At 56.4% G+C, this 26,230-nt stretch overlaps 1 protein-coding gene across 1 annotated transcript in view; it reads left to right on the top strand.

Annotated features, from left to right (window-relative positions):
* NKD1 (NKD inhibitor of WNT signaling pathway 1) overlaps positions 1-23,808 on the top strand; it is an 88,903-nt gene extending 65,095 nt beyond the window's left edge. Inside the window, exons 5-10 of the mRNA XM_081273520.1 lie at positions 10,760-10,884; positions 14,067-14,162; positions 17,292-17,439; positions 17,872-17,956; positions 19,679-19,806; positions 20,493-23,808. Coding sequence (XP_081129646.1) covers positions 10,760-10,884; positions 14,067-14,162; positions 17,292-17,439; positions 17,872-17,956; positions 19,679-19,806; positions 20,493-21,076 — 1,166 coding nt within the window. The 3' untranslated portion in view covers positions 21,077-23,808. The remainder of the gene's footprint in view (positions 1-10,759; positions 10,885-14,066; positions 14,163-17,291; positions 17,440-17,871; positions 17,957-19,678; positions 19,807-20,492) is intronic.
* The last annotated feature ends 2,422 nt before the right edge of the window (positions 23,809-26,230 follow it).

A 26,230-nucleotide genomic window follows, 5' to 3' on the forward strand; every position in this document is an offset into this window, starting at 1 on the left:
TGCAACCCACCAGAAGATCAGGCCCAGCGGCCTGCTGAGGGGCAGAGCCGCCGCCCGCGCCTGCAAGGTAGGCGGACCTGCGACCCACCGGCAGGTCAGGCCCAGCAACCTGTGGGGTGGCAGAGCCACCCCATGCGCCTGCAAGGTAGGCAGACCTGCGACCCACCAGCAGAGTAGGCCCAGCAACCCGCGGAGGGGCAGAGTAGCCCCACGAGCCTGCAAGGTAGGCGGACCTGCGACCCACCGGCAGGTCAGGCCCAGCAACCTGCGGAGTGGCAGAGCCACCCCATGCGCCTGCAAGGTAGGCAGACCTGCGACCCACCAGCAGACCAGGCCCAGCGGCCTGCTGAGGGGCAGAGCTACCCCCTCCCCCCGCGCCAGCAAGGTAGGCAGACCTGTGACCATCAACAGAACAGGCTCGGTGGCCTGCAGAGGGGCAGAGCTGCCAACAACGCCTGCAAAGTAGGCAGACCTGTGACCCACCAGCAGAGTAGGTCCAGCAACCCGCGGAGGGACAGAACCGCCCCACGCGCCTGCAAGGTAGGTGGACCTGCGACCCACCAGCAGATCAGGCCCAGTGGCCTGCTGAGGGGCAGAGCCGCGCCCTCTCCCCGTGCCTGCAAGGTAGGCGGATCTGCGACCCACCAGCAGAGCAGGCCCAGCGGCCTGCTGAGGGGCAGAGCTGCGACATCCCCCACGCCTGCAAGGTAGGCGGATCTGCGACCCACCAGCAGAACAGGCCCAGTGGCCCATGGAGGGGCAGAGCTGCCAACCACGCCTGCAAGGTAGGCAGACCTGCGACCCACCGGCAGAATAGGCCCAGGAACCCGCAGAGGGGCAGAGCCACCCCACTTGCCTGCAAGGTAGGCGGACCTGCGACCCACCAACAGAACAGTCCCAGTGGCCTGCAGAAGGGCAGAGCCACCTCCCGCGCCTGCAAGATAGGCGGACCTGTGACCCACCAGCAGAACAGGCCCAGTGGCCTTCAGAGGGCAGAGCCGCTGCCCGCGACTGCAAAGGAGGCGGAACTGCGACCACCGACAGGACAGGCCTAGCGGCCCGCAGAGGGGCAGAGCCGCTGCCCGCGCCTGCAAGGTAGGCGCACCTGCTACCAACCAGCAGAACAGGCCCAGCGGCCTGCCGATGTGGTAGGCACATTGGAGGAGGAGCAGAGCCCCTGCCCGCGCCTGCGCGGGAGACATTGCAACTATACAAGAGTAATACAAATATATAGGGGGAAAATTCAACAACACAACAGTTTCACCAAGCAGAAAGAAACGCGAACAGTATGAAGAGACAAGGAAAGAAAGGACCACAAGCAATGCAGGTCAACTCAACGTTAGAAGAGGTAATATCTGCAGCAGATGGAATGTCAGATAAAGAATTCAGGAGATACATGCTTCAGATGATCTGGAGTCTCAAGGAAGACATTAGACAGCAAAATCAGACAATGAAAGATCTCTTCAACAATGAATTACATAAACAAATCCAGGAAGCAAAAGATCAACTATACAGGGAGATAGAGGTTATAAAAAACAAACCAACAGAAATCCTAGAAAGGCAGGAAGCAATAAACCAACTTAAAAACTCAATTGAGAATACTACCAGCAGAGTAGAACACTTAGAAGATAGAACATCAGACAATGAAGACAAAGTATTTCAACTTGAAAAGAACATAGACAGCTCAGCAAGACTGTTAAGAAACCATGAGCAGAACATCCAAGAAATATGGGATAACATTAAAAGACCAAACTTAAGAGTCATTGGGATACAGGAAGGCACAGAGCTCCAAACCAAAGGAATGAGCAATCTATTCAATGAAATAATTCAAGAAAACTTCCCAGACTTGAAGAACGAGACAGAATCCCAAATCCTAGAAGCCTACAGGACGCCAAAAGTGCAAAATCATAAGAGATCCACACCTAGACACATTATAATGAAGATGCCCAACATACAAAATAAGGAGAGAATTTTAAAAGCTACAAGAGAAAGGAAGCAGATTACATTTAGGGGTAAACCAATCAGGATAACAGCTGATCTCTCAACACAGACTCTGAAAGCTAGAAGATCCTGGAATAATATATTTCAAACACTGAAAGAAAATGGGTTCCAACCAAGAATCGTGTATCCAGCGAAATTAAGCTTCAAGATGGAAGATGAAATTAAAACCTTCCACGATAAACAAAAGTTAAAAGAATTTGCAGCTAGAAAACCATCTCTCCAAAAAATCCTCGGCAAAACATTACAGGAAGAGGAAATGGAAAATAACAATGAAAACCAACAGTGGGAGGTAGGACAGTAAAGGGGGGAAAACAATCAAAGAGGAAAAAAAACATATTCAGTAACATAAATAAACAAATATGGCTGGAAGGATAACCCATATCTCAATAATAACCCTAAATGTTAACGGCTTAAACTCACCAATCAAGAGACACAGGCTAGTAGAATGGATCACAAAACATGACCCAACAATATGCTGCCTACAGGAGACGCATTTGATAGGAAAAGACATACATAGACTGAAGGTGAAAGGTTGGGAAAAATCATATCACTCATATGGACTTCAGAAACAAGCAGGAGTGTCCATACTCATATCAAATAAAATAGATTTCAAGCCAAAGTTAATCAAAAGGGATAAAGAGGGACACTACATACTGCTCAAGGGAACCATACACCAACAAGACATAACAATCATAAATATATATGCCCCAAACAATGGTGCAGCTATGTTCATCAAACAAACTCTTCTCAAGTTCAAGAGTCTAATAGACCACCATACAATAATCATGGGAGACTTCAACACACCTCTATCACCACTGGACAGATCTTCCAAACAAAAGTTGAATAAGGAAACTATAGAACTCAATAACACAATTAATAACCTAGACTTAATTGACATATATAGAATATACCACCCAACATCAAGCAGTTACACTTTTTTCTCAGCAGCACATGGATCCTTCTCAAAAATAGATCATATATTATGTCACAGGGCAACTCTTAGACAATATAAAGGAGTAGAGATAATACCATGCATCCTATCTGATCATAATGGAATGAAACTGAAAATCAACGATAAAAGAAGGAAGGAAAAATCATGCATCACTTGGAGAATGAACAATAGGTTACTGAATGATCAATGGGTTATAGAAGACATCAAGGAGGAAATTAAAAACTTCTTAGAGTTAAATGAAAACACAGACACAACATATCGGAATCTATGGGACACATTGAAAGCAGTTCTAAGAGGAAAATTCATTGCATGGAGTTCATTCCTTAAAAAAAGAAAAAACCAAAAAATAAATGATCTCATACTTCATCTCAAAATCCTAGAAAAAGAAGAGCAAAACAACAGCAAAAGAAGTAGAAGGCAAGAAATAATTAAAATCAGAGCTGAAATTAATGAAATCGAAACAAAAGAAACAATTGAAAAAATTGATAAAACTAAAAGTTGGTTCTTTGAAAAAATAAATAAGATCGACAGACCCTTAGCCATGCTAACGAAGAGAAGAAGAGAGAGAACTCAAATTACTAGCATACGGGATGAAAAAGGCAATATCACAACAGACACTTCAGAAATACAAAAGATAATCAGAAATTATTTTGAATCCTTATACTCCAATAAAATAGAAGATAGTGAAGGCATCGATAAATTTCTTAAGTCATATGATCTGCCCAGATTGAGTCAGGAAGATATAGACAGCCTGAACAGACCAATAACAATAGAGGAAATAGAAGAAACCATCAAAAGACTACCAACTACGAAAAGCCCAGGACCGGATGGGTATACAGCAGAGTTTTACAAAACCTTTAAAGAGGAACTAACACCAATACTTTTCAAGCTATTTCAGGAAATAGAAAAAGAGGGAGAACTTCCAAATTCATTCTACGAGGCCAACATCACCCTGATTCCTAAACCAGACAAAGACACCTCAAAGAAAGAAAACTACAGACCTATATCTCTAATGAACCTAGACGCAAAAATCCTCAATAAAATTCTGGCGAATCGGATACAAAATCATATCAAAAAATTGTGCACCATGATCAAGTAGGATTCATCCTTGGGATGCAAGGATGGTTTAACATACGGAAATCAAAAAATGTTATTCACCACATCAATAGACTCAAAGATAGGAACCATATGATCATCTCGATAGACGCAGAAAAAGCATTCGACAAAGTACAGCATCCCTTTATGTTCAAAACTCTCGAAAAAATAGGGATAACAGGAACATACCTCAACATTGTAAAAGCAATCTATGCTAAGCCTCAGGCTAGCATCATTCTGAATGGAGAAAAATTGAAGGCATTCCCTCTAAGATCTGGTACAAGACAGGGATGCCCTCTCTCACCACTTCTATTCAATATAGTTCTCGAAACACTGGCCAGAGCAATTAGACAGACGAAAGAAATTAAAGGCATAAAAATAGGAAAAGAAGAACTTAAATTATCACTATTTGCAGATGACATGATTCTATACCTAGCAGACCCAAAAGGGTCAACAAAGAAACTATTAGAGCTAATAAATGAATTCAGCAAAGTGGCAGGATATAAAATCAACACGCATAAATCAAAGGCATTTCTGTATATCAGCGACAAACCCTCTGAAATGGAAATTAGGACAACCACTCCATTCACAATATCCTCAAAAATAATAAAATACTTGGGAATCAACCTAACAAAAGAGGTAAAAGACTTATACAATGAAAACTACAGAACCTTAAAGAGAGAAATTGAAGAAGATCTTAGAAGATGGAAAAATATACCCTGTTCATGGATAGGCAGAACTAACATCATCAAAATGGCGATATTACCCAAAGTTCTCTACAGGTTTAATGCAATGCCAATCAAAATCCCAATGGCATTTCTTGTAGAAATAGAGAAAGCAATCATGAAATTCATATGGAAAAATAAAAGACCCAGAATAGCAAAAACAATGCTAAGCAGAAGTGTGAATCAGGTGGTATAGCAATACCAGACTTCAAACTATACTACAGAGCAATAGTAACAAAAACAGCATGGTACTGGTACCAAAACAGGCGGGTGGGCCAGTGGTATAGAATAGAGGACACAGAAACCAACCCACAAAACTACAACTATCTTATATTTGATAAATGGGCTAAAAGCATGCAATGGAGGAAGGATAGCATCTTCAACAAATGGTGCTGGGAAAACTGGAAATCCATATGCAACAAAATGAAACTGAATCCCTTTCTCTCGCCATGCACAAAAGTTAACTCAAAATGGATCAAGGAGCTTGATATCAAATCAGAGACAAGGCATCTGATAGAAGAAAAAGTTGGCTACGACCTACATACTGTGGGGTCGGGCTCCAAATTCCTCAATAGGACACCCATAGCACAAGAATTAATATCTAGAATCAACAAATGGGACTTCCTCAAACTAAAAATTTTTTTCTCAGCAAAAGAAACAATAAGAGAGGTAAATAGGGAGCCTACATCCTGGGAACAAATCTTTACTCCTCACACTTCAGATAGAGCCCTAATATCCAGAGTATACAAAGAACTCAAAAAATTAGACAATAAGATAACAAATAACCCAATCAACAAATGGGCCAAGGACCTGAACAGACACTTCTCAGAGGAGGACATACAATCAATCAACAAGTACATGAAAAAATGCTCACCATCTCTAGCAGTCAGAGAAATGCAAATCAAAACCACCCTAAGATATCATCTCACTCCAGTAAGATTGGCAGCCATTATGAAGTCAAACAACAAGTGCTGGCGAGGATGTGGGGAAAAGGGTACACTTGTACATTGTTGGTGGGACTGCAAATTGATGCAGCCAATTTGGAAAGCAGTATGGAGATTTCTTGGAAAGCTGGGAATGGAACCACCATTTGACCCAGCTATTTCCCTTCTGGGTCTATTCCCTAAAAACCTAAAAACAGCATGCTACAGGGACACTGCTACATCGATGTTCATAGCAGCACAATTCACAATAGCAAGACTGTGGAAGCAACCTAGATGCCCTTCAATAGACGAATGGATAAAAAAAAATGTGGCATTTATATACAATGGAGTATTACTCTGCATTAAAAAATGACAAAATTGGGCTGGGGGTGTGGCTCAAGCGGTAGGGCGCTCGCCTGGCATGCGTGCAGCCCGGGTTCGATCCTCAGCACCACATACCAACAAAGATGTTGTGTCCGCCGAGAACTAAAAAATAAATATTAAAAATTCTCTCTCTCTCTCCTCTCTCACTCTCTCTAAAAAAAAAATGACAAAATTATAGAATTTGGAGGGAAATGGATGGCATTAGAGCAGATTATGCTAAGTGAAGCTAGCCAATCCCTAAAAAACAAATGCCAAATGTCTTCTTTGATATAAGGAGAGTAACTAAGAACAGAGTAGGGAAGAAGAGCATGAGAAGATGACTAACATTAAACAGGGATGAGAGGTGGGAGGGAAAGGGAGAGAGAAGGGAAATTGCTCGGAAATGGAAGGAGACCCTCAGAGTTATACAAAATTACATACAAGAGGAAGTGAGGGGAAAGGGAAAAAAATACAAGGGGGAGAAATGAATTACAGTAGATGGGGTAGAGAGAGAAGAGGGGAGGGGAGGGGAGGGGGGATAGTAGAGGATAGGAAAGGCAGCAGAATACAACAGACATGAGTATGTCAATATGTAAATTAGTGGAAGTGTAACTGATGTGATTCTGCAATCTGTATACGGGGTAAAAATGGGAGTTCATAACCCATTTGAATCAAAGTGTGAAATATGATATATCAAGAACTATGTAATGTTTTGAACAACCAATAAAAAAAAAAGAAAGCAAAAAAGGGATTTTGTATCTTCCATGGCCACCGTGTATGGTTGGTCATGTTGTGTACTGCACAAGCGTTTCCAGACAAACAAGAAGAGTTCTAGGTGAAATGCAGTTCATCAAGCACGCACCCTGGTTGGGGTGGAGGGCTGCATTTGCAGAGAGCAGCTGTCCAGACTTTTCTGCAGAGAGCCAGATAGTACCTGTCATTGGCTTTTGTGGGCCATATAGTCTCTGAAGTGACTGCTCAAGTCTGCTTTTGAGGCGCAGAAGTCACCAGAGACAACGTGTGTGATTGAGGCTGTGTCCCAATAAAGCTTTATTCAAAGACCGATGCAGTTCCCGCTTTCTGCACTGTTGCAGGAAGTGCTTTCTAGGCAGGTGGAAGGCCTCTTTCTCCCCTCCTTTCCCTTCCCCTGCCCTTCTTTTTGGATCAGAGGCAGAGGGTAGAGGAGACTCAGATGCCGAAGTCTATCTCAACAGAATGCTGTCCCTCTGTCCTGGCTGGTGTGACCACGGCCTGCAGTGAGCACCCTCGCTGCTTGCCTGGAGCCTGCGGCGGGGTGGGTTCTGCTCTGTACAGGGTGCCCTGGGGACTTCAGAGGATCCTCTGTGGATCAGCCTCAGGAACCCTGAGTCCCAGTCTCTGCCCCTGGCTTGGGGCCTGGGTGGCGTGGGACGGGTTCTCTGCCTCCGCCTCTTGGGTGGGAGACAGCAAAAGGTGGAAAGGCTTGGGATGGGGACAGAGGGATGCTGATGGTCCTGGTCCCTGACCCTGGGTCACAGTGCTACTTCCCAGGTGTGCTGTCCCAGCCTGGGAAGGGCCTGGCCGGCTGGTGACCCCTGGCTGCGAGGTCTTCGGAGCTGGGCTGGGATGAGGTGCAGAGAGGACCATCGGCCAGGCTGGGCTCTGGGGAAGCCGTGTGAGGGTGGGGGGCACCCACCGGGGTAAGGAGAAGAGAAGGGGACAGGGGAGGACCTGAGGGGACACGGGTTCTCCTGGGCATGGCCGGGGTGGGTGCTCCAGGGGAGGACGAGGACGAGGATGAGGATGGAGGTGGACCGTGAAAGGCCACACTGATCCTGAAGGTGCCTTTGTGATAACATCTATTTGAATTTGAGCTTGGGTTTCGAGAAGCCTGCCCACTTGCGTCTCTGGCCCTGGGTGGAAGCCATGACTTTGAGGACGGCCGGGCATTGTTTTTCTTTCTTCCCCCACCCCCACCGCCGGCCCCAGGGAGGGGGCGTGGAGGGGGCTGTTGCAGGCCACCCTCTCTTCCTGGTTTTACTCAGTTGGGACAGTTTTGGAACAAGGGTATCATGTGGATCTGGGCTCAGCCACATCTTTTCCAAAGCCAGCATCTATTGAGTGCTTACTGTATGCCAGCCACTGCATTCAGGGAGCAGTCTCCGCGTGGCCCTCTCCCAGCAGCTCTGTGAGGGAGGTGCCTCAACCTCCACTTTACAGAAAGGGGACTGAGGTCCAGAGACATCAAGGGCCTTGTCCCAGGCTGCCCAGGCCAGAGGTGGCAGAGTCAGAAGGTCATGAGCCCCCAATGTGCCCTCTCGATGGACACTCCTGCCCAGCCCTGCTGCACCTGCGGGTTCGGCTGGGGGCTTCTAGGGCTGACGGCTTCACTCAGTGCTGGGACGGGGGCACCCCCAGCTCCCCGACTCAGGATGGCAGGAGTGCCACCTGCTTGGTGGCCTGTTGGAGGTGCCTGGGCCTGTGAGGTGGCAGCTCTGACCCAGCAGGGTACCAGGTAGATTTGGGATGCAGGTGGTCCAGGCTGGATGCTGACTGTCCCTGGGTCCCTGGCTGGTCACCTGCTTGTCCTCCAGGGGCTCGGGGACCCCCTGGAGCGGGGCACCCTGCCGTGGGGGTTGCTTTAGAGGAGCAGGGGTGAGGGCTTTGTGTCACAGGTGACGTCAGCGGCCTGCCCCAGCCTCTGTCCCGGGGCAAGGGCGCCAGGGCCCGGCCCTCCAGGGGGACGCTGCTGTTCTTCTAGGTCAGCGCTCGGTTGGCCTCGTCTGTGCAGCCGCAGCAAAGGAGCTGCTCAGTTTCTGTACCCAGTCCCCCACGGGGGCTCCCGATGGCTTTAAGAAACTGTCACCTTGCCCTAGGGGACGGAGGGACAGAGGCGCTCTGTGCTGGAGTCGGGGAGACGAGGACGGGGCTGCAGGGAGCTGGGGAGGGCCGCTGGGGGTGCTGGGGTGGCCTTCCTGGCCCACCCTGTCTGCACCAGCTCCAGCGCCCTCCCACCTGCCCCCAACCTGTTGGGTGATTGAGGCGCCTCCTGACTCCCCGAGGACTTCCCGTGGGGCCTGCGTCCCCTGACCCACTGGGGGCTGGACCGTGTGCTGGCCCAGCCTTCCGGCCCCTCACAGTCAGGCTCATGGAGTCCTCACCCGAGTCCCCTGGGAAGGAACCATTAGTGTCCCTGATTGACCGCTGGGGAAGTGACACCCAGGGAAGGTTCAGAACCCGCTCAGGGTCAGTGCTGGGAGGACCTGGACCCGGGCAGAGACAGCACTCCCCGGTCAGTGGCAAAGGGCAGCGGCTGAATGAAGGGCACCGAGGGGCAGCCTGGCAGGTGGCCCAGGTCCCAGCCCTGTCCTGTCCCCGCTGCACCCCTTGGCACCCCAGCTCCCCTGTGGGAAATGGAGCTAATGGGAGGACCTGCCTCATAGGGCCCGCGGGGACCAAGGTGGGAGATGGCGGGTGCTCGGCCGTGTGCACAGGGCCCGGGCATGGTGGCCCGGGCATGGTGGCCCCGGATATGACAGGAAGGGTCGCTGAAGAGAACTGCTGGGAAGAGCAGCCACCTCAGGACAGGAGCTGGGACGGGCTGTGGCCCTGGCCCCATGAGGGAGCCCAGCCGTCCCTCCCCCAGCTGCTGGCGGGGCGCGTGTGCCAAGCGAGGTGTGCGAGCCCGTGGGGGGGGGGGGGCAAGTGCTCACCCTGCTCCTGGCCTGGCCCCCCTGTCTCCAGGTTCCTGCCCTTCTGAGAAGTCCAGCCGTGCCCTTCTGACTGATTAGGGCCCCTCAGCTCCTCACAGGGCTCCTGCCAGACTGGCCACCTGGAGTCGGGATGGCCAGGGGAGGTGCCTGAGGGGGACCAGGAAATGGCGGCCCAGGTCAGCAAAGGGGATTTAAGGAGGGAGGGGCTGTGGGCGTGTCGTGCACAACAATCCAGTCTTCCTCTGCCAGGCAGGGCCGGGACGGGCAGATAGGGACTCGTAGCCTGGGTCCTGGGTCCAGGTTGGGGGTGCTGCCCGGAGCTGCCCTTCTGCCGTCTCTCGGAGGTGTCCATAGGGAAGAGGTGCCCGTAGGTCCTCCTCCTGCTCTTGAAAGAACACAGAGAGCCAGGCCCTCGGGCAGAGGGGGGACCTGGGCCAGCAGAGTGGGCACACAAGGCTCAGGGTGAGCAGCCCCCGGAGACCCTTGGTGTGAGGCGCTGGTGTGCCTGTCCCTTTGTCAGTCAACCCAGTTGAGCTGTCTGCCACTCAGCCTGTCTGCCCACTAATGTCCATATGCTGGGCCAGGCAGGTAGCATCTTTGAGAAGGCCAGGACGTCACCACAGGACCCCTGTGTTTCCTTCTCTGGCTCCCAGTGCCCCCCTGTGCCCTTATCCACCTGCTCTGTGGCCAGAGCCTGCCCTGAGTGGCCATGTCCCTGTGGGGCACCAAAGTCACAGGCTGCTTTACCTAAGCTGCAAAATGTCAGCAAGTGGGGAGCCCAGGCCACAGCGGTACCCTGAGTGACTGGCGTGGACGCACCACGGAGGGCCCCCCGGGCAGCCCGGCCTCCCCGGGGCCAAGAGTAAGGGCTGCAGTGCTGGCCAGCGGGCAAGGCAGGGTGCGCCGGGCACTGTGGTGAGGGTGTCCTGCACTCTAGTCCCCGGGGACAAAGCCTTTGCAGCCCCCACTTCAGCCCTCCCCTCATGCTTTCTCCCCTCCCCCCTGCAGTGGCCCTGCCACCCGAGAAGACCGACAGCCCAGGCCCGGGCCCAGGCCCAGGTGGCGGAGACGGGAAGAGGCTGGAGAGGGGGAGCGAATCCTGCCCAGGCTCCAAGAAGCAGCTGAAGTTCGAAGTGAGTGTCCCTTGCTGGGGCCCAGCCCAGGGGAGACGCTGGGCCGTCCCTTCCTGTGTGATGGGCAGACGAGAGAGCCCTCACCTGAGGAGCTGCCCACGGCGAGAGACTCCTGCTGCCACCTCAGGGTGTCCTTGGCTCAGCACCCGCCCCGGGGACCCCGTGCTGCCCGTCCCTGACCTTGCCGTGTGGGCAGAGCCAGAGCATCAGGGAAGGGCAGGCTCTGACCCTGTCTGCTGCGTCCTCTCTGGGCCTGTTGCCTTGGCCTCCCTGGCAGCCCCTGGAGGCTGCCTGGCACACAGGTGGGACTCTCAGGTGGGGGGTGACTAGGCCTCAGTTTCCGTGGGGTCAGCCTAGGCACATGCCCTCCCAGAGCTCCTGTCTGTGAGGCCTGCCCCTGGCCTGACCCCAGCGGTACCCGAGGCCCGTCTGCACACGGAGCCCAGGGCCAGGGGTTGAGAGCAGACCCAGCCGCTGCGCAGAGCTCGCCTGCGCCTCTGGGCCCTCCCTGTCCTACCCCCCGCCTCTGCTCTCCACCCAAGGCCCCAGCCAGGGCTCGGAGTCGGCTCTGTGACTGTGGGCAAGTCCTCAGCAGCCCAGCCTCCCTTGCGTCACCTGGGCAGTGGGGATGATCATGATCTCAGCACACAGGGAGGCTGTGTGGCACCCGCTGCTGAAGAGGGTGTCCCTCACAGTCCACACGTCCCTGCTTTCCCACCAGTGCGGGTTGGGCACCTGGTGGTGGCCAGGGGCCCAGCAGTGACCTGGGCACAGATTTTGCCCTTACAGAGTGAGCAGCGTGGTCAGGGGGACAGAAGAGGGACCCAGACTAGTGGCCGCACAGTCAGCGATGAGATGGGCATCTGAAGGGCGGGTGGTCACCCAGTGCAGGCAGAGGTGGGGACAGGGGTAGAGGAGGGGATGCTTTGGCCGTCTCACACCGCGGTGCCTGCGGAGGGGCAGTGTGTGGCAGGTGGCACTGGGACTGTGCCTCTGCGTGCAGGAGTAGGTTTGGGGCCAGGGTGCCAGGGAGCCCTTGGGACAGCAGGGCCCTTCAGGCACAGGGGCCAGCAGGAGCATGGGGCCTGGAAAGGCCCAGCCTGGTGTGTGGGATCTGCTGAGTGGGGGCCTGCCCAGGGGTGGTGGGCCTGGGGGCAGCCGGGGAGACCGGTCAGGGGCCCTGACTGCAGGGCCGAGGGGTCCAGGAAGGGTGTCCATGAGGGGCTAGGGCTGCCCCCTTCTCCTGGAGCTCAGCCCTGTCCTGAGCCACCTGGGTCCCCACAGGGTCTCCTGGGTGCCTGGCAAAGCTGAGGGCCAAGCCCAGCAGCCGGAGGAAGGTCCAGACCCAGGCGTCTGGCTGCTGAAAGCCCCAGGGTGCTCTTTCTGACTTGGGACTGAGCCGTGCGTGGCCCGTGGAGAGCGCTCACCTGAAAAGCCCAGGTGGGTAGGGCGGGCCGAGCAGTGCGCGCACCACGGAGGCCGGGCGATGGCCGCACTCGCGTTCCGAGGGCCTGGTGTAACTGTCTTGGAAACGGTGGACGCTCCGTGTGGTTAGGCATGTGTGTAGGTGTATGTGGGCACAGGTGTGCATGCGGGTGGTGTGGGTGTGGACGTGTGTAGGGGTGTGTGGGCAGGCATGGGTGTGGACATGTGTGTATCGGTGTGGGGAGGTGTGTGGGGGTTGGTGTGTTAATTAGGCGTGTGTGGGTGTGTGTGAGGTGTGTGGATGGGTAGGTGGGGGGTAGGCGTGTGTGGGTGTGTGTTGGTGAAGGCACATGTGTCGTGACACCCTTGGAGAGCGGGGCAGGCCTTGGCGCGTAGCTCAAGGACTCGTCAACACTGAGGAAGGCCGACATTGAACTCAGGGGGCCTCCAGAGGAAGAGACGGCCTCTGGGCAGGGAGGCCGGGCAGGGAGGCCGTGCTGAACATACTCCTGCCAGCCTACGCAGGCCAGGTCCCCTTTGGGGGGCAGAGCCTATGGTCCTGCCTTGTGAGCATGTGGCATGTGGCAGAGGAAGGACAGGTGGAGTGAGATCCTCGGGGAACACCTGTCCTCAGGTGTACGGAATCTGGTGGCTCTTGAGGGCCTCTTTCCCCAAGTGGTGCTGGTTGGAGCCCTGTCCCTGTGATCCCAGCTGGCCTCCGCCTACAGACCGTGGTGACAGAGCGCACCACTTCCCAGTTTGGGTCCCTGGAGTTAGACATGGACGCTGCCAGTTGCGGTGAGGAGTTGGGTTGACCGTCAGAGCAGAGGACAGCCGCTATGGACTGGCTTCTCCTGGGGCCAACGGTGTGCCGAGCGCAGAGTCTGCCGCCCGTGCTCCCTCTTCCCTTCCTGCAGAGTGGACCTTAGACCAGGACATGGGGATGGACGGTGTCCTGGAAGGGTCCCGGGAAGAGGGTGCTCGGGAGCAGGGGAGAGAGGCTCATAAAGGGTGGGGTGACACACGGGTCACCTCCACCGGCAACCGGGGCTCTGTCCCTCTGGGGACAGAGGAGCCATATAGCAAGTGCTCAGTGTGTCCCATGGAGAGGTGAGGAGGTGGGTGTTTGTCCCCTGGCTCCTGTCCCCTGCCTCCTGTCCCGCCCATGTCCAGGGTGCCTCTGGGGTCTTCGGGGCTGCGCCAGCAGGAGACGCTGGTGCCCGTGGTGGGAGGTGGACGTGCTGACCGTGCTGCGGCTGCGGGGGAGAGTTTCCTCTTCTCAGCAGTGTGACGGGCTAGAGGCTGTCATTCTCCGTGGTTTATGGAGGGGAAACTGAGGCATGAGGACGTGGTGGCTCCAGTGTCCACAGCTGTGGAGAGCCCAGCCGGGCGAGGCCTGGTGGAGCCTGGAGTTTCGGCTGTCCCCGGCCATCCTCTGCTGCCTTGCGGCTCAGGTGGCCCGTCCTGGGTCCTGCCTGGCTTCCAGTTGCCTTCCAGTGGCTTCTGGCCCTTGGTCCAGGCTCAGCCTCCCTGAGGCCGCGAAGCCTCCTCCCAGATGGCGTTCCCTTGCCTTTGAAGACCCAGAGACCGCTGTGCCCTGTGGGTCTCTCCCTGGTCACACGTGGGTCATTGTGCTCCTCTTTCCCTCAGGGTCTGGGGAGGCCAGGGGGCTGCCCCATGGCCTGGCCTCTGGACCCAAGACTTCGGCCAGTGTCCATGTGGTAGGTGACCAGCCCTGTCCGTCCGTTTGTGCCCAGGAGCTACAGTGTGATGTGTCCGTGGAGGAGGACAGCCGGCAGGAGTGGACCTTCACCCTGTATGACTTTGACAACAATGGCAAGGTCACCCGCGAGGTGAGTGCACCTGTGGGGTCTCCTGGCCACCGTCAGGCCCCTGGGCCTGGGGACCTGACCCTCCGCCTCTGCTGACTCCCCGGCCCGTGCCAGTCTGCTCCTGAGAGAGGGTGCAGCTGGCAGCGGCTGGGGTTGGGGGGTGGGGAGCGAGGCGCCAGGAGCTTCGGGGAAATGCAGAGGCCCTCCTGGTGCCGCAGGAAGGTGGGGAGAGGTGACAGGCAGGAAGGGGCACCCAGGCCCTGCACTGAGCCTGGTCAGTGCTGCTGGGGAGGGCCAGGAGGCCCACAGTGCCCTGGAGAAGGACCAGTCCCCGGAGAGTCCTGCCTTGTTTACTTCTCTACGTCCCCAGCTCTAGGGGCGGGGCCTGGCCACCCCAGGCCACTTCCGGTGCCCGGCTATTTGGTTCAGGAGCTTGGGCAGGGCAGGCACCCCAGGCTCCACGGTCCCTCCTGCATTGTCACAGGAATGAGCAGCCCTGCTCTCAAGAGCCTGGCACGTGGCTCTGCAGCCACAGCTCTGGTCACAGCGTGCTGCCCTCGTGGTCTCCCTCGTCCTGCCCCCTTCGCGGGGCCACCTCTCTCCCCCTCAGAGCCCTCCTCCCATAGCTTGCTCCCCCAGATTCCTCTCCCCTTTCTCCATGCCGGTGGCTTCACCAGCCGGGCACCTGCTCCACGCCAGCTGCAGGACACTGCGGGGACGGACAGCAGGGCTCCTCACCTCTTGACTCTGACGGCCCAGTGGGCGTGGAAGACCATTTTAGGATGGCGTCAGCCGCTGAGTTTTGTGGACATTAGCAGGGCGGTCGGCGGAGCCTGCAGGGTGCAGGGAGGGCTCCCTGGAGGAGGAGCTGGGTGCTGAGCGGCAGCTGCAGGCTGCAGGGCAGGGAGGGGAGGCCCAGCACGAGGCCGCGGGGGAGCTGAAGGAGGCCGGCTGCCTCACAGGAGAGACACAGCTCGGGCGGGGGTCTGCGGGGCCTGTCCACCAGCTCCAAGGCCCTGGAGGGCAACTGTATTTGATTGTCCATACCAAAGGGACCTGCGGGCAGCTTGGTGTCATTCCTTTGCTTCCTGTGTTCTGGATCGGCATGGCTGGGCTCCTCACCTGCCTCTGGTCCAGCACGGGGGACTTCACCGTGTCCCTGAGAGGCTCAGCGGCTTTATCTCCTCCTGGGTCAGGGAGCACTTATAGTAGATGTGGTAGATAGATTTATGGGTAACGGTGTTCACTGTCCGTGGCTGTCACAGAGCAGGAGATGGTCGGCTTGTCAAGAGAACGGGTTGTTTCGGCTCAGAGGCTGCAGGTTCTAGCCCGTGTTTGGTTGGCCCTGTGGCCTTTGGCCTGTGGTGGGTGGCACATTCTATGGACAGAACCTCTCACCTTGTGGCCAGGAAGTAGAGAGAGAGGACCAGAGCTGGAGTTGCACAGTTCCCTTTGAGGACACACTCCCGGTGGCCTGGAGACCTCCAGGAGGGCCCCACCTTGGTCCTGGGGACTTTGCAGAGCACAGGGTCAGGGCCCCCTGCTGCATGCCTGCCCCCTGCTCCCACAGGCTGCTCCTCAAGGTGGAATTCCTTATCCTTGACCCTGGATCAGCCAGGACCTGCTGAGGCCACAAGGTGGGGCCGCACCCTCTATGGCATCTGATGCTTTGGGGATGCGGGGGGTGGACTTCGATTGCTTCACCTTCCTGGTGACCCCTCCTCATGGGCTTCCCAAGATGGTGAGAGAGAGGGTGATGTGACTGTTCAGAGGAGCTCAGGGAAGGAAGGGAGGGGGCAGGTCCCCATGGGCCTGGCCCAAAGAGCCGGGAGAGTCGAGGGGACCCCGAGTGAGGGCTGGAGCCTGGCTGTCGCCGGCAGCCCCCCCCAGTTCAGTCAGACCCCAACACGTGCCATCTGGTCCTTCTGAGGCTTTAGTTAAAAACTAAAGTGAGTTGTCAATATCCACGATTCCGAGGATTTTACAGAAGGTTCTGGATTTCTGGCTCTGAGATGACCCTCAGCCCACAGAGTCAAGGGGCAAGTCAGCTGAGCTGAGTACTGTCCTCCCGTGGGTGGGATTGGCTCCAGACTGACCCCACCACTCAGCTCCCCCCGCCACACGCCCAGCCTGGGGCTCCTCTGCCTCCTCTGCCTCCTCTGCCTCCTCTGCCTCCTCTGCCTCCTCGGCCTCCTCTGCCTCCTCGGCCAAAGGAGGAAAGGGAGGTGGAGTCTGTCGGAGCTCACGAGCAGAAAAACTGTCTGTGGACCTGGTGGACGGAGAGGAAAGATCTTTTCCAGAAGGTTCCAATATCATTTAAAGCAGGGAGCTGCCCTACAAAAGACCCTAGCAGGTCCCAGAACCAAGGGAGCCTAGCCTGGGGACTGGGACCCCCCACCCTCTCAGAGTCTTTGAGGCACGGATGCTGCTGGAGACCCAGTTAGGGTTCAGGGGGTCACTGAGGCCCAGAGAGGAGATTTGGTCAGGTTCTCGCAGACTGTCTTCTAGGGACTGTCTTGGGCAGCTCAGCTGCCGTAACCGAGGGCCACAGACTGGGTGGCTTTGACATAGGACGGGGAGGGCCAAGTCCATGCCCAGTAGGAACACATCTGCTTTTCCATTTTTTGCTCAGAAGATGTTCATCCGACCAGATGCTACCCGTGCCCCAGTTCCATGTTCCCTGGGTCCACCTCTCGGTCCACCTGGTGCTCTGGGGACAGTGCGCAGCCAGAGAGCTTCCTGTGGTGCGGGGAGTAGCTCAGCCCTTGCAGGACAGGCTAGAAGCACCGGGGTGTGGCATCCACGGGGCACCTTTTCTAGGGAGTGGGAGGGAATGGGGCTGGTTTGTAAACCCACCACCCAGCAGTGAGGCTACTGGGGACAGATTCCACATGGTCCCTCAGAGTGCCCAGTGTCACTGGACCCCAGTGGCCCGTGGCTGAACCTGCCCTCTGAATTTTTCTGAACACGTTTTTCTCCCCCCATCCGCGCTGCTCTCAGTCCTGCTTCTAGGACCTCCAGATCCAGCCCCCCATCTATGCTTCTGCCTCCGTCTCTGCTTGGGGCGGCCGGGGGTCCCAGCAGTGAGCGCCAAGCAGACCTGTGAGGGCGCTGTGCTGACCCCCGGCGGGTGTCGCTTGCTCCCCGCAGGACATCACCAGCCTGCTGCACACCATCTACGAGGTGGTCGACTCCTCCGTCAACCACTCCCCGGCCTCCAGCAAGACCCTGCGGGTGAAGCTCACCGTGGCCCCCGATGGGAGCCAGAGCAAGAGGAGCACCCTCCTCAGTCAAGCCGGTGAGGGACCCACCATGTCCAGTGGGCAGTGCCTGGAGAGGGAGGGGCTTCCCGGGCTCTGCGGGCAGCCACCCTGCACCATGGGGGTCTGGTGGGTCCTGAAGGGCTAGGGCGGGGTTGGGGAAGGGGGGATTCCCCAAGGGAGGCCCTGCTCTGGCCAGGTGTGCAGGTGGCCTGGGCCTGGCAAGCAGCCAGCAAGTGGAGCTGGGGACGGCAGGGGCTGGCCTTGAAGGCCTGCTGAGGAGTCCCAGCAGGCAGTCAGTGGGACAAGTAGCTGCGAGACCCCTGTATTTAGTGTCAGCTCAGGGACCCTTCCACAGAGTGGGGGCAAAGCTGCTGTGGGCAGTTTTCTGTGGCTGCGTGCCAGGCAGCCCCGGGCAGGGCCAGGAGCCAGCCACTCATAGATGCTTCTTGTGCTGCGGGGGGACTCAGACCTGCAGAGCACCAGGCCCAGAGCAGAGACCAAGCCGGCCGAAGAGCTGCGGAGCTGGGAGAAGAGGCAGCGAGCGCCCCTCAGGTACCGGAGGCACGCACCCGTGGCAGCCTGCTGCTCCTGACACCTATTGAGCACCAGCTGTGTGCCTGCACCTGAGAGATGCCGAGCTAGAGGCTCTAGTCTGGCTCTCTTCAGGGGCCGAGGATCTCGCACACAGCTCCACAATCAAACCTTAGAAAGCTGAGGAGCTGTGGCCCGTGGTGCTGATGCCGAGCCCCGTGGCAGTGCGTGGGGTGGACGCAGCGTGGGCTGGGTGCCTGCGTACCTCCCCTCACTGTGGACGGGCTTGGGGCAGCTCCTGGGACTCCGTGTGGTGGTGTCCCTGCTGGATGAGGTGGCCTGTTCCCGTGCAGTAAGACAAAGCCCAAGTGCCTCTCCCTCCCTAGGGTGGCCTGGGACACGTTTATTTTCAGACATGGGGGGGGGGGGGTCAAAATTGTGGTAACAGCTCACGAGGCTGCAGTTATGTCACCTCTTGTCACTTCTGCACCTGCAAAGGGGATGGAAGAGGCTATTTAAGGACAAGCTTTGAGTGACAACAGAGCCGCAGGTGTGCAGCCAGTCACACCTGTGGGTGGGCAGTATGGAAGCACCTAGAGGGGTCAGTCCTCTCCAGGAGGGAGAAGGCAGCTGGTCAGAGCAGGGCATGGCAGGCAGAGGCCGGGCCAGAGGCCAGCTGGGGGGGGGGGTGCTGGCCTGCAGGAGGTGGGCAGACCACAGTGGAACTGGAAGGAGGAGCAGGTGGCCCAGCGTCCTGCAGGGGAGGAAGGAGGCCTGTGCCGGCACACTTACACACACTCACACACTCAAACATGCATGCACATTCACACACAGCTGTAGACACAGTAATGTGCACACATGTGCACATCCACCCACACACCATACCCACACACACTGTCACACTCCTGATACTGCACGCTGATAGAATACACTTGTGCACATGGCCATGCACACAAATATAAGCACATGTGCACATGCACACACTTGTGAAAACACATATGCATGTGCACACATGTACAATAACATACATATTCACAGATGCAACCCCATACAGACACACACACACAAACACCCAAGACATGGAAATACACATACACAATGTAATCACATGCCCACACATAGTCACATATTTGCAAACATCCATCACACTTGCACACCACACATGCACACATGTACACCCACACCTGTACACACACCCAAAGCACACGCACATGCACACATGTACAGATACATATGCTCACACACAATGCACACATGCATTTGCTCACTCGCACACACTCACTCTAATACCCCCACACACATATGTGCTGGTGAGGCCCCTGGGTTTGGGCAGGTCGTGGAGTCTGCCAGGCTCAACACCAAGTGTGGGGGTTCCGCTGCCCCTGCCCCCCGGGGAACCCAGGTACTGGCTGCCTGGCTGCAGTGGGTATCTGTGGCTTGAGCCTGGTTTGGAGTATCCTTGAATCCTCACCAATAACTCTGCACATTTGCCTTTGGCCTGTTCAAGGGGAAACCCTCTCCACTCTTCCCAGCAACTGCAGGAGGCTGGCAGGGGGCTGTGTCTCGTGGGCAGGGTGGAGATGGAGACAGAGGTTGCAAAGAGGTCCCGTCCTCCCGTCCCCTCACTCCAAGACCCAGAGGGACGATCCAGGGGTCCAGTATTTGTCCTGTGGCCTTCTGGCAGCCTGTGGGGTGTCCCCCAGAGCCCAGTGCCTGGTCCCTCACAGGCCTCCCTCACGGCAGGTTCCAGGGCAACAGCCGCCCGGAGCAGGCCGGCTGCTACCACCATTGCGTGGACGAGAACATTGAGAGGAGAAACCACTACCTGGACCTCGCAGGGATAGAGAACTACACATCCCAGTTTGGGCCTGGTAAGGAACACCGGCATGGGGGCGGGTGCAGAGGGCCATGGCTAGACGGGTCGGACGCACCATGTCCAGTGCTGGTCACTTCCCCCAGGCTTTGTGGGGAGAAGTGGCCTTTACTAGACAGATCAGAGACTCTGTTTGGAGGAGGGGACATTAAAAACATTGTCAAATTTAAAGTGATACATGCACAGATTGGTACAAAATCAAGTGTCTGAGGACTTAGAAGGCGATAAAACATAATGGCTCCCTGCTCCATCACCCCCACCCCAGCTCTGCTGCCAACGTGGCCACTCTGGCTTCTGGTGACTCTTTCCCTACCCTGCCAACCGCCATCATTTCCCTCCTCTGGCTCTCTCCCTTTCCCCTGCGAGAGTCCTCCACAGGTCTCCTCTGGGTAATTGCTTAGAATTCTTTCCTGCCCCAATAACCTTATTATCTCGTCTCTGTCACCATCTCTGTCCCCCAGCTCTCTCCCAGAGAAGAATTATTATTTTTGAAGATCTACTACAGAACCACTTAGCAGATAGGAGGTTCCATTCAGAGTTTCCCTTCAAGGCAGCGAGGGGCATTGGGGTGGGTAGCCCTGATAACGGAGAGCCGGCCTTTATCATTCTTGGGGTTCTGGGGGGTGGGGGGTAGCCCCCGCACACTGTAGGTGCTCATGAAATGTCTGTGGAATTGGTTTCTAGGCTCCTCGTCTGCGGTCCCGAAGTCAGAACTGCCCCCCCGCACCTGCAACCCCGCTCGATCTCGCTCCCACGAGCCAGAAGCCGTCCACGTCCCACACCGGAAGCCCCAAGGCGCGGACCCAGGCTCCTTCCACCTCCTTGACACCCCGTTCTCCAAGGTCTCCGAGCTCCAGCAGCGGCTCCGGGGCGCCCAGGATGGGAGCAAGCACTTTGTGAGATCCCCCAAGGCTCAGGGCAAGAGCGTGGGTGCGGGCCACGTGGCCAGAGGAGCAAGAAGCAAGCCCCCTCTGGCACCTGCTGTCCCCGTGGTGTCCCCCTCGGCCCACCTGGCCACCAGTCCAGCCCTCCTCCCCACCCTGGCGCCCCTCGGGCACAAGAAGCACAAGCACCGAGCCAAGGAGAGCCAGCCGGGCTGCCGGGGCCTGCAGGCGCCGCTGGGCGCAGGCGCGGTCCTGGGGCGGGAGCACGTGAGGGAGCTGCCCGCGGTGGTGGTGTACGAGAGCCCGGCCGGGCAGGTCCAGAGACACGAGCACCACCACCATCATGAACATCACCACCACTACCACCACTTCTACCAGACCTAGGCCCCAGGCCGCTGCCACAGGAAGGACCCGCCCCTCCCCAGGCATTATTCTATTAATTATTGTTATTATGATGACGATTGTTATTAATAATTATTGCTACTCCACTAATATCTAGCAAGCCTTCCTGTAGAAGATCTATGGAAACACAGAACGAAATTTTTATTGATATGTTGTGGGGACTGCGTAACACCCCAGAAACGACTCGGGGTTTGGGAAGGGGCCCGCAGACGGGGCAGGCTCCCTGGGTCTCCCGAGCTGCGGGGTCCCTGAGGATCGGCCCACACCCTTCCCAGCACCGCGGGAGCCAAAACTCCACCCCACCCCAGTCCCTCTCTCCCAGGAGAACACCCTTCCCCGGTCCAGCTTCAGAGCGCCTCCGAGTCTCTGAGAGACCAACAGCTGCTACCTCTTAGTATTCTTCTGATTCGATTTTGCCCTTAACCGGTGGTGACATGCGACAAGGGATCTCAGTGGACTGCAGACACGCGACCTCCCTCCTGTTGTGCTTTTATGTCCCAACCTGGAGACCTTAGCCCTCCTTTCTGGAGTTTTCTTTCACGCCTTCCCAGTGGGATTCACACCCTCACCCCCAAAAGCCCCCTCTCTCCTGCCAGGCACCACATGAGAATCTCCTCCTCCTCCTCCTCCTTCCCCCTTCTCCTCTCTTCTTTTGAAAGACAGATGTCCACATATTTAAGGAGCGTCCCTGAAACCAGCCTTCGCATTTTGGAAACCGCTAAAGAGAGAACCAGCCACGTAAACAAGTCGGTTTTCCCAGACGGAGCAGTCTGTGCGGTGTTGGTCGTGGGGACCTGGTGTCTCACCACCGGCAAACACCTGTGCACCTGCGTGGTCCTCTGATAGCCCCCATATCCATAGGGAGACGCCGCCTCTCCGTGTCCATGCACCTTCCTATAAGTGCATCTCAGGTCCCGCTGCTGGTGTGCAGGCATCTGGTCTACCTCTCTGGATGCTTCCTGAGACCAGACGTGACCCTGGTGCCTTCTGTGGGGCTGGATGGCCATCAGATACAAAGAGCCACTTGCCTCATCAGAGGTCCTTTTTCAAAATTTGGGGTCTTCCGATTGTGGAGAGACCTGCTGGGGCACAGATGCTTGGAGGGGAATAGGGACTAGGGCCAGGGTCGGCATCCTGGGGCACTGTCCTCTGTAGAGAGAAGTTTGCTGGCTGGGACCTGGGAAGAGTCGGGGCCTGACCAAAAACATCACATACTCAAATTCGGCCCTTTGAGGAGAGTTTGGTGAAGGGATTATTGACAGAGTGAGGACAAGCATCCCGAGACACTGCAGAAGCCCAGGCTAGCACCCGGGGCCACCCCACCCATGGGCCTGCAGGAGGAGGGGCCATCCTTGGCAGAGTTGGGGGGCTGAGACATCTGTAGGGGACATGACTGAGGGATGCTGGGGCCTTCCAGGGGCATGAAAATCCTGACCCACGTTCCTGCTGCTCTGGATTCTGTCAAGGCCCCCGTGGCCGAGATCACCGGGAGCAGGGAGCTTGTGGATGTGGTCACATGGGCATTCTGGAGAGGGGACAGTGAATCTGGACTCCAGCTCCTCCTTCCTGCTGTTTTGTCCTGTAGCTGGGGTCCTGCCTCCAGCGGGGGTTGGTGTGGTGGGGAGCAGCTGCGGTCACCCTTTCAGGAGTGCTTCTAGTTACTCGCGTCCCTGGGACGGAAGAAGACCATGCTCAGGACCACCCTCACAGGCAGGTGGTAGAGGCTCAGGCACCCCATCTGGGGCTCAGAGGGGTTAAGTGACTCTCTTGAGGCCACACAGTAAGAGGCGGGGCCGGGGCGCCATCTTCCGCAGAGTCAGGTACCCACTGCGAGAGGCAAGCCCCCGGGGTCTTAGACTTCCTTGCGTGAGGCTGTGGGTTTCTGTTCAGTTGGGACCCAACTCAAACTGAGCTGAAGGTAACCAGACATGGGGGAGGCAGGGCTGGCTTTGAGGATGGCATCCAGGTGTGACTGAAGCTGAGAGGTGTCCTTGTTCTTCCCTCTCTGGGACTTGGACCCTGAGACTAGCTGTGGTCCCAACTGTTGGCACTCTGGGTTCCAAGACCAAAAGGAAAGTTTTCTGATTGGCTGGGCTTAGATCAGGTACCCACCCCTGAACCAACCCCGTGGCCCCTCTGGGTCACATATCCACCGTGGCAGGGTCCTGGTCAGCACCGGAAGGCAGCAGGGGAGGAGTGCTGAGCAGAGGGGCACTAAGGACCCTCTGGCCCAGAGGTGCCAGGACAGTGGACACTGGCCAGGGAGCTGGGGTCTGTGGTCTTGGAGCAGTTCCTTGGCCTCTTAGAGGAGGCCCCTGCTGCCTCCTCCTGCCCCTGCCCGTCAGGATTCTGTTGTTTCTTGGTAACTCTGATGGGCCCAACTTTAAGAAATCATTTTAGAAACAGCAACGTGCACCTGGTAAACAATTCAAGTAGTACCAATAAAGCAGACTGTCCCTGTGGGGACAAGTCCCTGTCCCATCATCCCAGCCACCCAGTCTCTGGTGCAGCTTCCTGGAGCCTCCAGGACCAAACGCACCGCCGTAGGGGTCCTGAGCACAGACTCGGTGCTGAGCTGCTGGGGTGGAGTCGGCTCTGGCTTCACAGCTCTGGCTTCAAGTGAAGCACTGGGCTTCCGTTTCCCTTCTGTGAGCGCCGTTGAAGGGGCAGCTGACCCTCGGTCCCAGAATAAATGCATTTATGTAAAATACCCCCCCACACACTCAAATTTTGTTAATTTTTAAAATTCTGCAAATGCAAAGTTTGAAACAGAGCGGGTACCAGAAACTGAGCGCACCTCCAGAGTTTGCAAACGCTGCCGATTTGTGATCTTTATTTCAGATCTATTTTTAAGAAAACCCTTCGGTGACTGCTGACCCCTCCCGGCCCCGCCCTTTTATTTTTACACAAGGTCTGGCATACTCCTCATGCTTCTCTCCTTTCCCCCGGCGACCTGACGTGTTTGGAGAGTCCCCACGCCCTCTGTCACTGAGCCTGGTCCCCTTCTCTGGAACAGCTGCTTGGCCTTGTGTTGCTTAGAGGTGCTGTCACCTCCTGGAAGCCAGCATGTGGGCCATGTCTCACCCTGGGCTGTGACAGACACGCTGCATGGAGGGTCTTCTGTGTCTTGTCTCGGTGTCCCCCCAGAAGAGCCCTGGTGGCGGAAAGTGACAGAAGGTGTTGACACGGAACTGCTGAACTCAGGAGCGAGTGTGATTTCAATTTTGATGCCATTGGAAGTGACCTCTTAAAGTGGTCGTACCAGTTAGTTGGAAACTGAAGGGAGGAGAGAGAGAACCGGAGGAGGAGGTAGGGAGAGAGTAGGAGGAAAAGGGAAGAGGGAAAGCGCGTGGACCTGGGGTCAGGTTTGGAGCACCTCCTGCAGGCTGGGTGGGCACGTCTGACCCCCAGTCCGGAGGACACTGCTGCATGGGGCTCTCCTGGGGCCAGGAGCAGTGGTAGGGAGACAGGACTCCTGGCACATGGCACAGCTGGCTGGCAGGAAAATGCCTTTTCCTTTGACATGTCACTGGGCTCAGAGGACACCTGGCGCGTTCAAGTAGGTCCCAGCAGGGAGGGTCAGGGAGCCCAGTGGCCACTACACAGATGCCCAGCCATGAGGTTCCGCTTTCTTTTGGCAAAGGAAGCAGCCTGGAGCCATTTCTTTGGCCCCCTGGTCCCTGCCCCTTTCTCAGCATCCAGAGCTGGCACCGTGGCTGAGCAGGGGGTGGGCAGCCGCACACAGAGGTGGCCCCGGGAGGCCCGCGCCTCAGCACCAGTTGTGACAGAAGCCATGCTAACAACCTGAGAGACTTTGGGTGCTCTGGGGACTGAAAGGGAGCCCCTAAAGTGTGCTCAGGGCCCGCAGGCCACGAGGCCCGCCCAGCACCCTCAGCACCTTGCTGAAGCTGGGACCACTGTCCCACAGCAGATCCGGGGATACACGCCCGAGGAGACCCCACAGCAGCCTGCGCTTGTCCGCTCCTGCTCCCCAGCCGGCCTCCTGGTGCCTGCCCGCCGGGCTTCCCGGTCCCCGCTCCTCACAGGCTCCGCGCTGAGTTTTGCAGAGCAGACAGATGGGTCAGCTACCTGCTCCTTAAGTCCTAAAAGCCACATCCAGAGCGCCTCCCCGTCATTAGCTTTTTCTCCTCCCTTGTTGGGGGTCATTAGCGCCTCCCTTGGTTGTCTCCCCCTTTGCTGGGACTAAGGTCTGGTCTCTCCAGCCACCAGACGTGTGAAGCCACCCCTTCTCAACTGCTCTGGAGAGGCCCCCCAGCGATTTTCCTGGTGATGAGTGAGTTTGCCCACAGGGTCATCCTGCAGCCACATCTTCCTCTGGCATGAGAAGGGGGTGAGTGGGACCCTCTTTCCAGGAGAAGCAGCTGAGGACGAAGAGGCAGAGGCTGCTTAGGTGTCTTATTCCCCCAGCTGGCCGTGTGGACGGGCCCCCTCCCTCCACCTTTTCCCATGATAGGAGAATCCTGGTACAGTTAGCCTATGAGTCTGACAGAGACAAGAGGGTCCCCTCTGGACGTGTGACCCCAGGCGTGACTTTGGCATAGAGCGGTCTGTTGGCAGTAGGTGGGGGCGGCGGACCAGGGTGCTCACACCGGGAATTCTCATCCTGGGTTTCCGAATCTCCTGGGGAGAGTTCTTTCAAAGACCAGCACCTGGTCCCACCTCTGTAGGCGCTGATTCACGAGTCCAGTGAGGCCCAGGCATTAAGGCGCATCAGTCTCCTGGTGACATCCTGATGGCTAAGACCCTTGCCCTTTCCCCAGATGACCTCAGAACACCCTTTTAAGAAAACACCTAGCTCCCCGTGCGGTTAGAGTCTCCCAGAGAGCAAATTAAATTGCAGACACCCAGCCCACCCAGAGATTAGGTGGGTCTGGGGGCGGGGTCTCAGTGACAGTGCTTTAATAAGCTCCCTGTGCCCAGGAAACGGTGTTGCAGTGGGCCCATGGCCACAGCCCGAGGACCCCAAGCGCCTGTCCCTTGAAGCAAGCAGGATGGGATTCGGACTGCGCAGCTGGAATGTGGCCAGGAGCCGCGAGTCCCTGGCGCTCCTCCACGTGCTGGCCTCTTCTCTCCCTAGATAGATGCTCTGCCCTTGGCCCCTGAGTAACCCACGTC

The sequence above is a fragment of the Spermophilus citellus genome (genome assembly GCF_964194105.1).
Source record: "Spermophilus citellus genome assembly, chromosome: 18".
NCBI classification, from domain to species: Eukaryota; Metazoa; Chordata; class Mammalia; order Rodentia; family Sciuridae; genus Spermophilus; species Spermophilus citellus.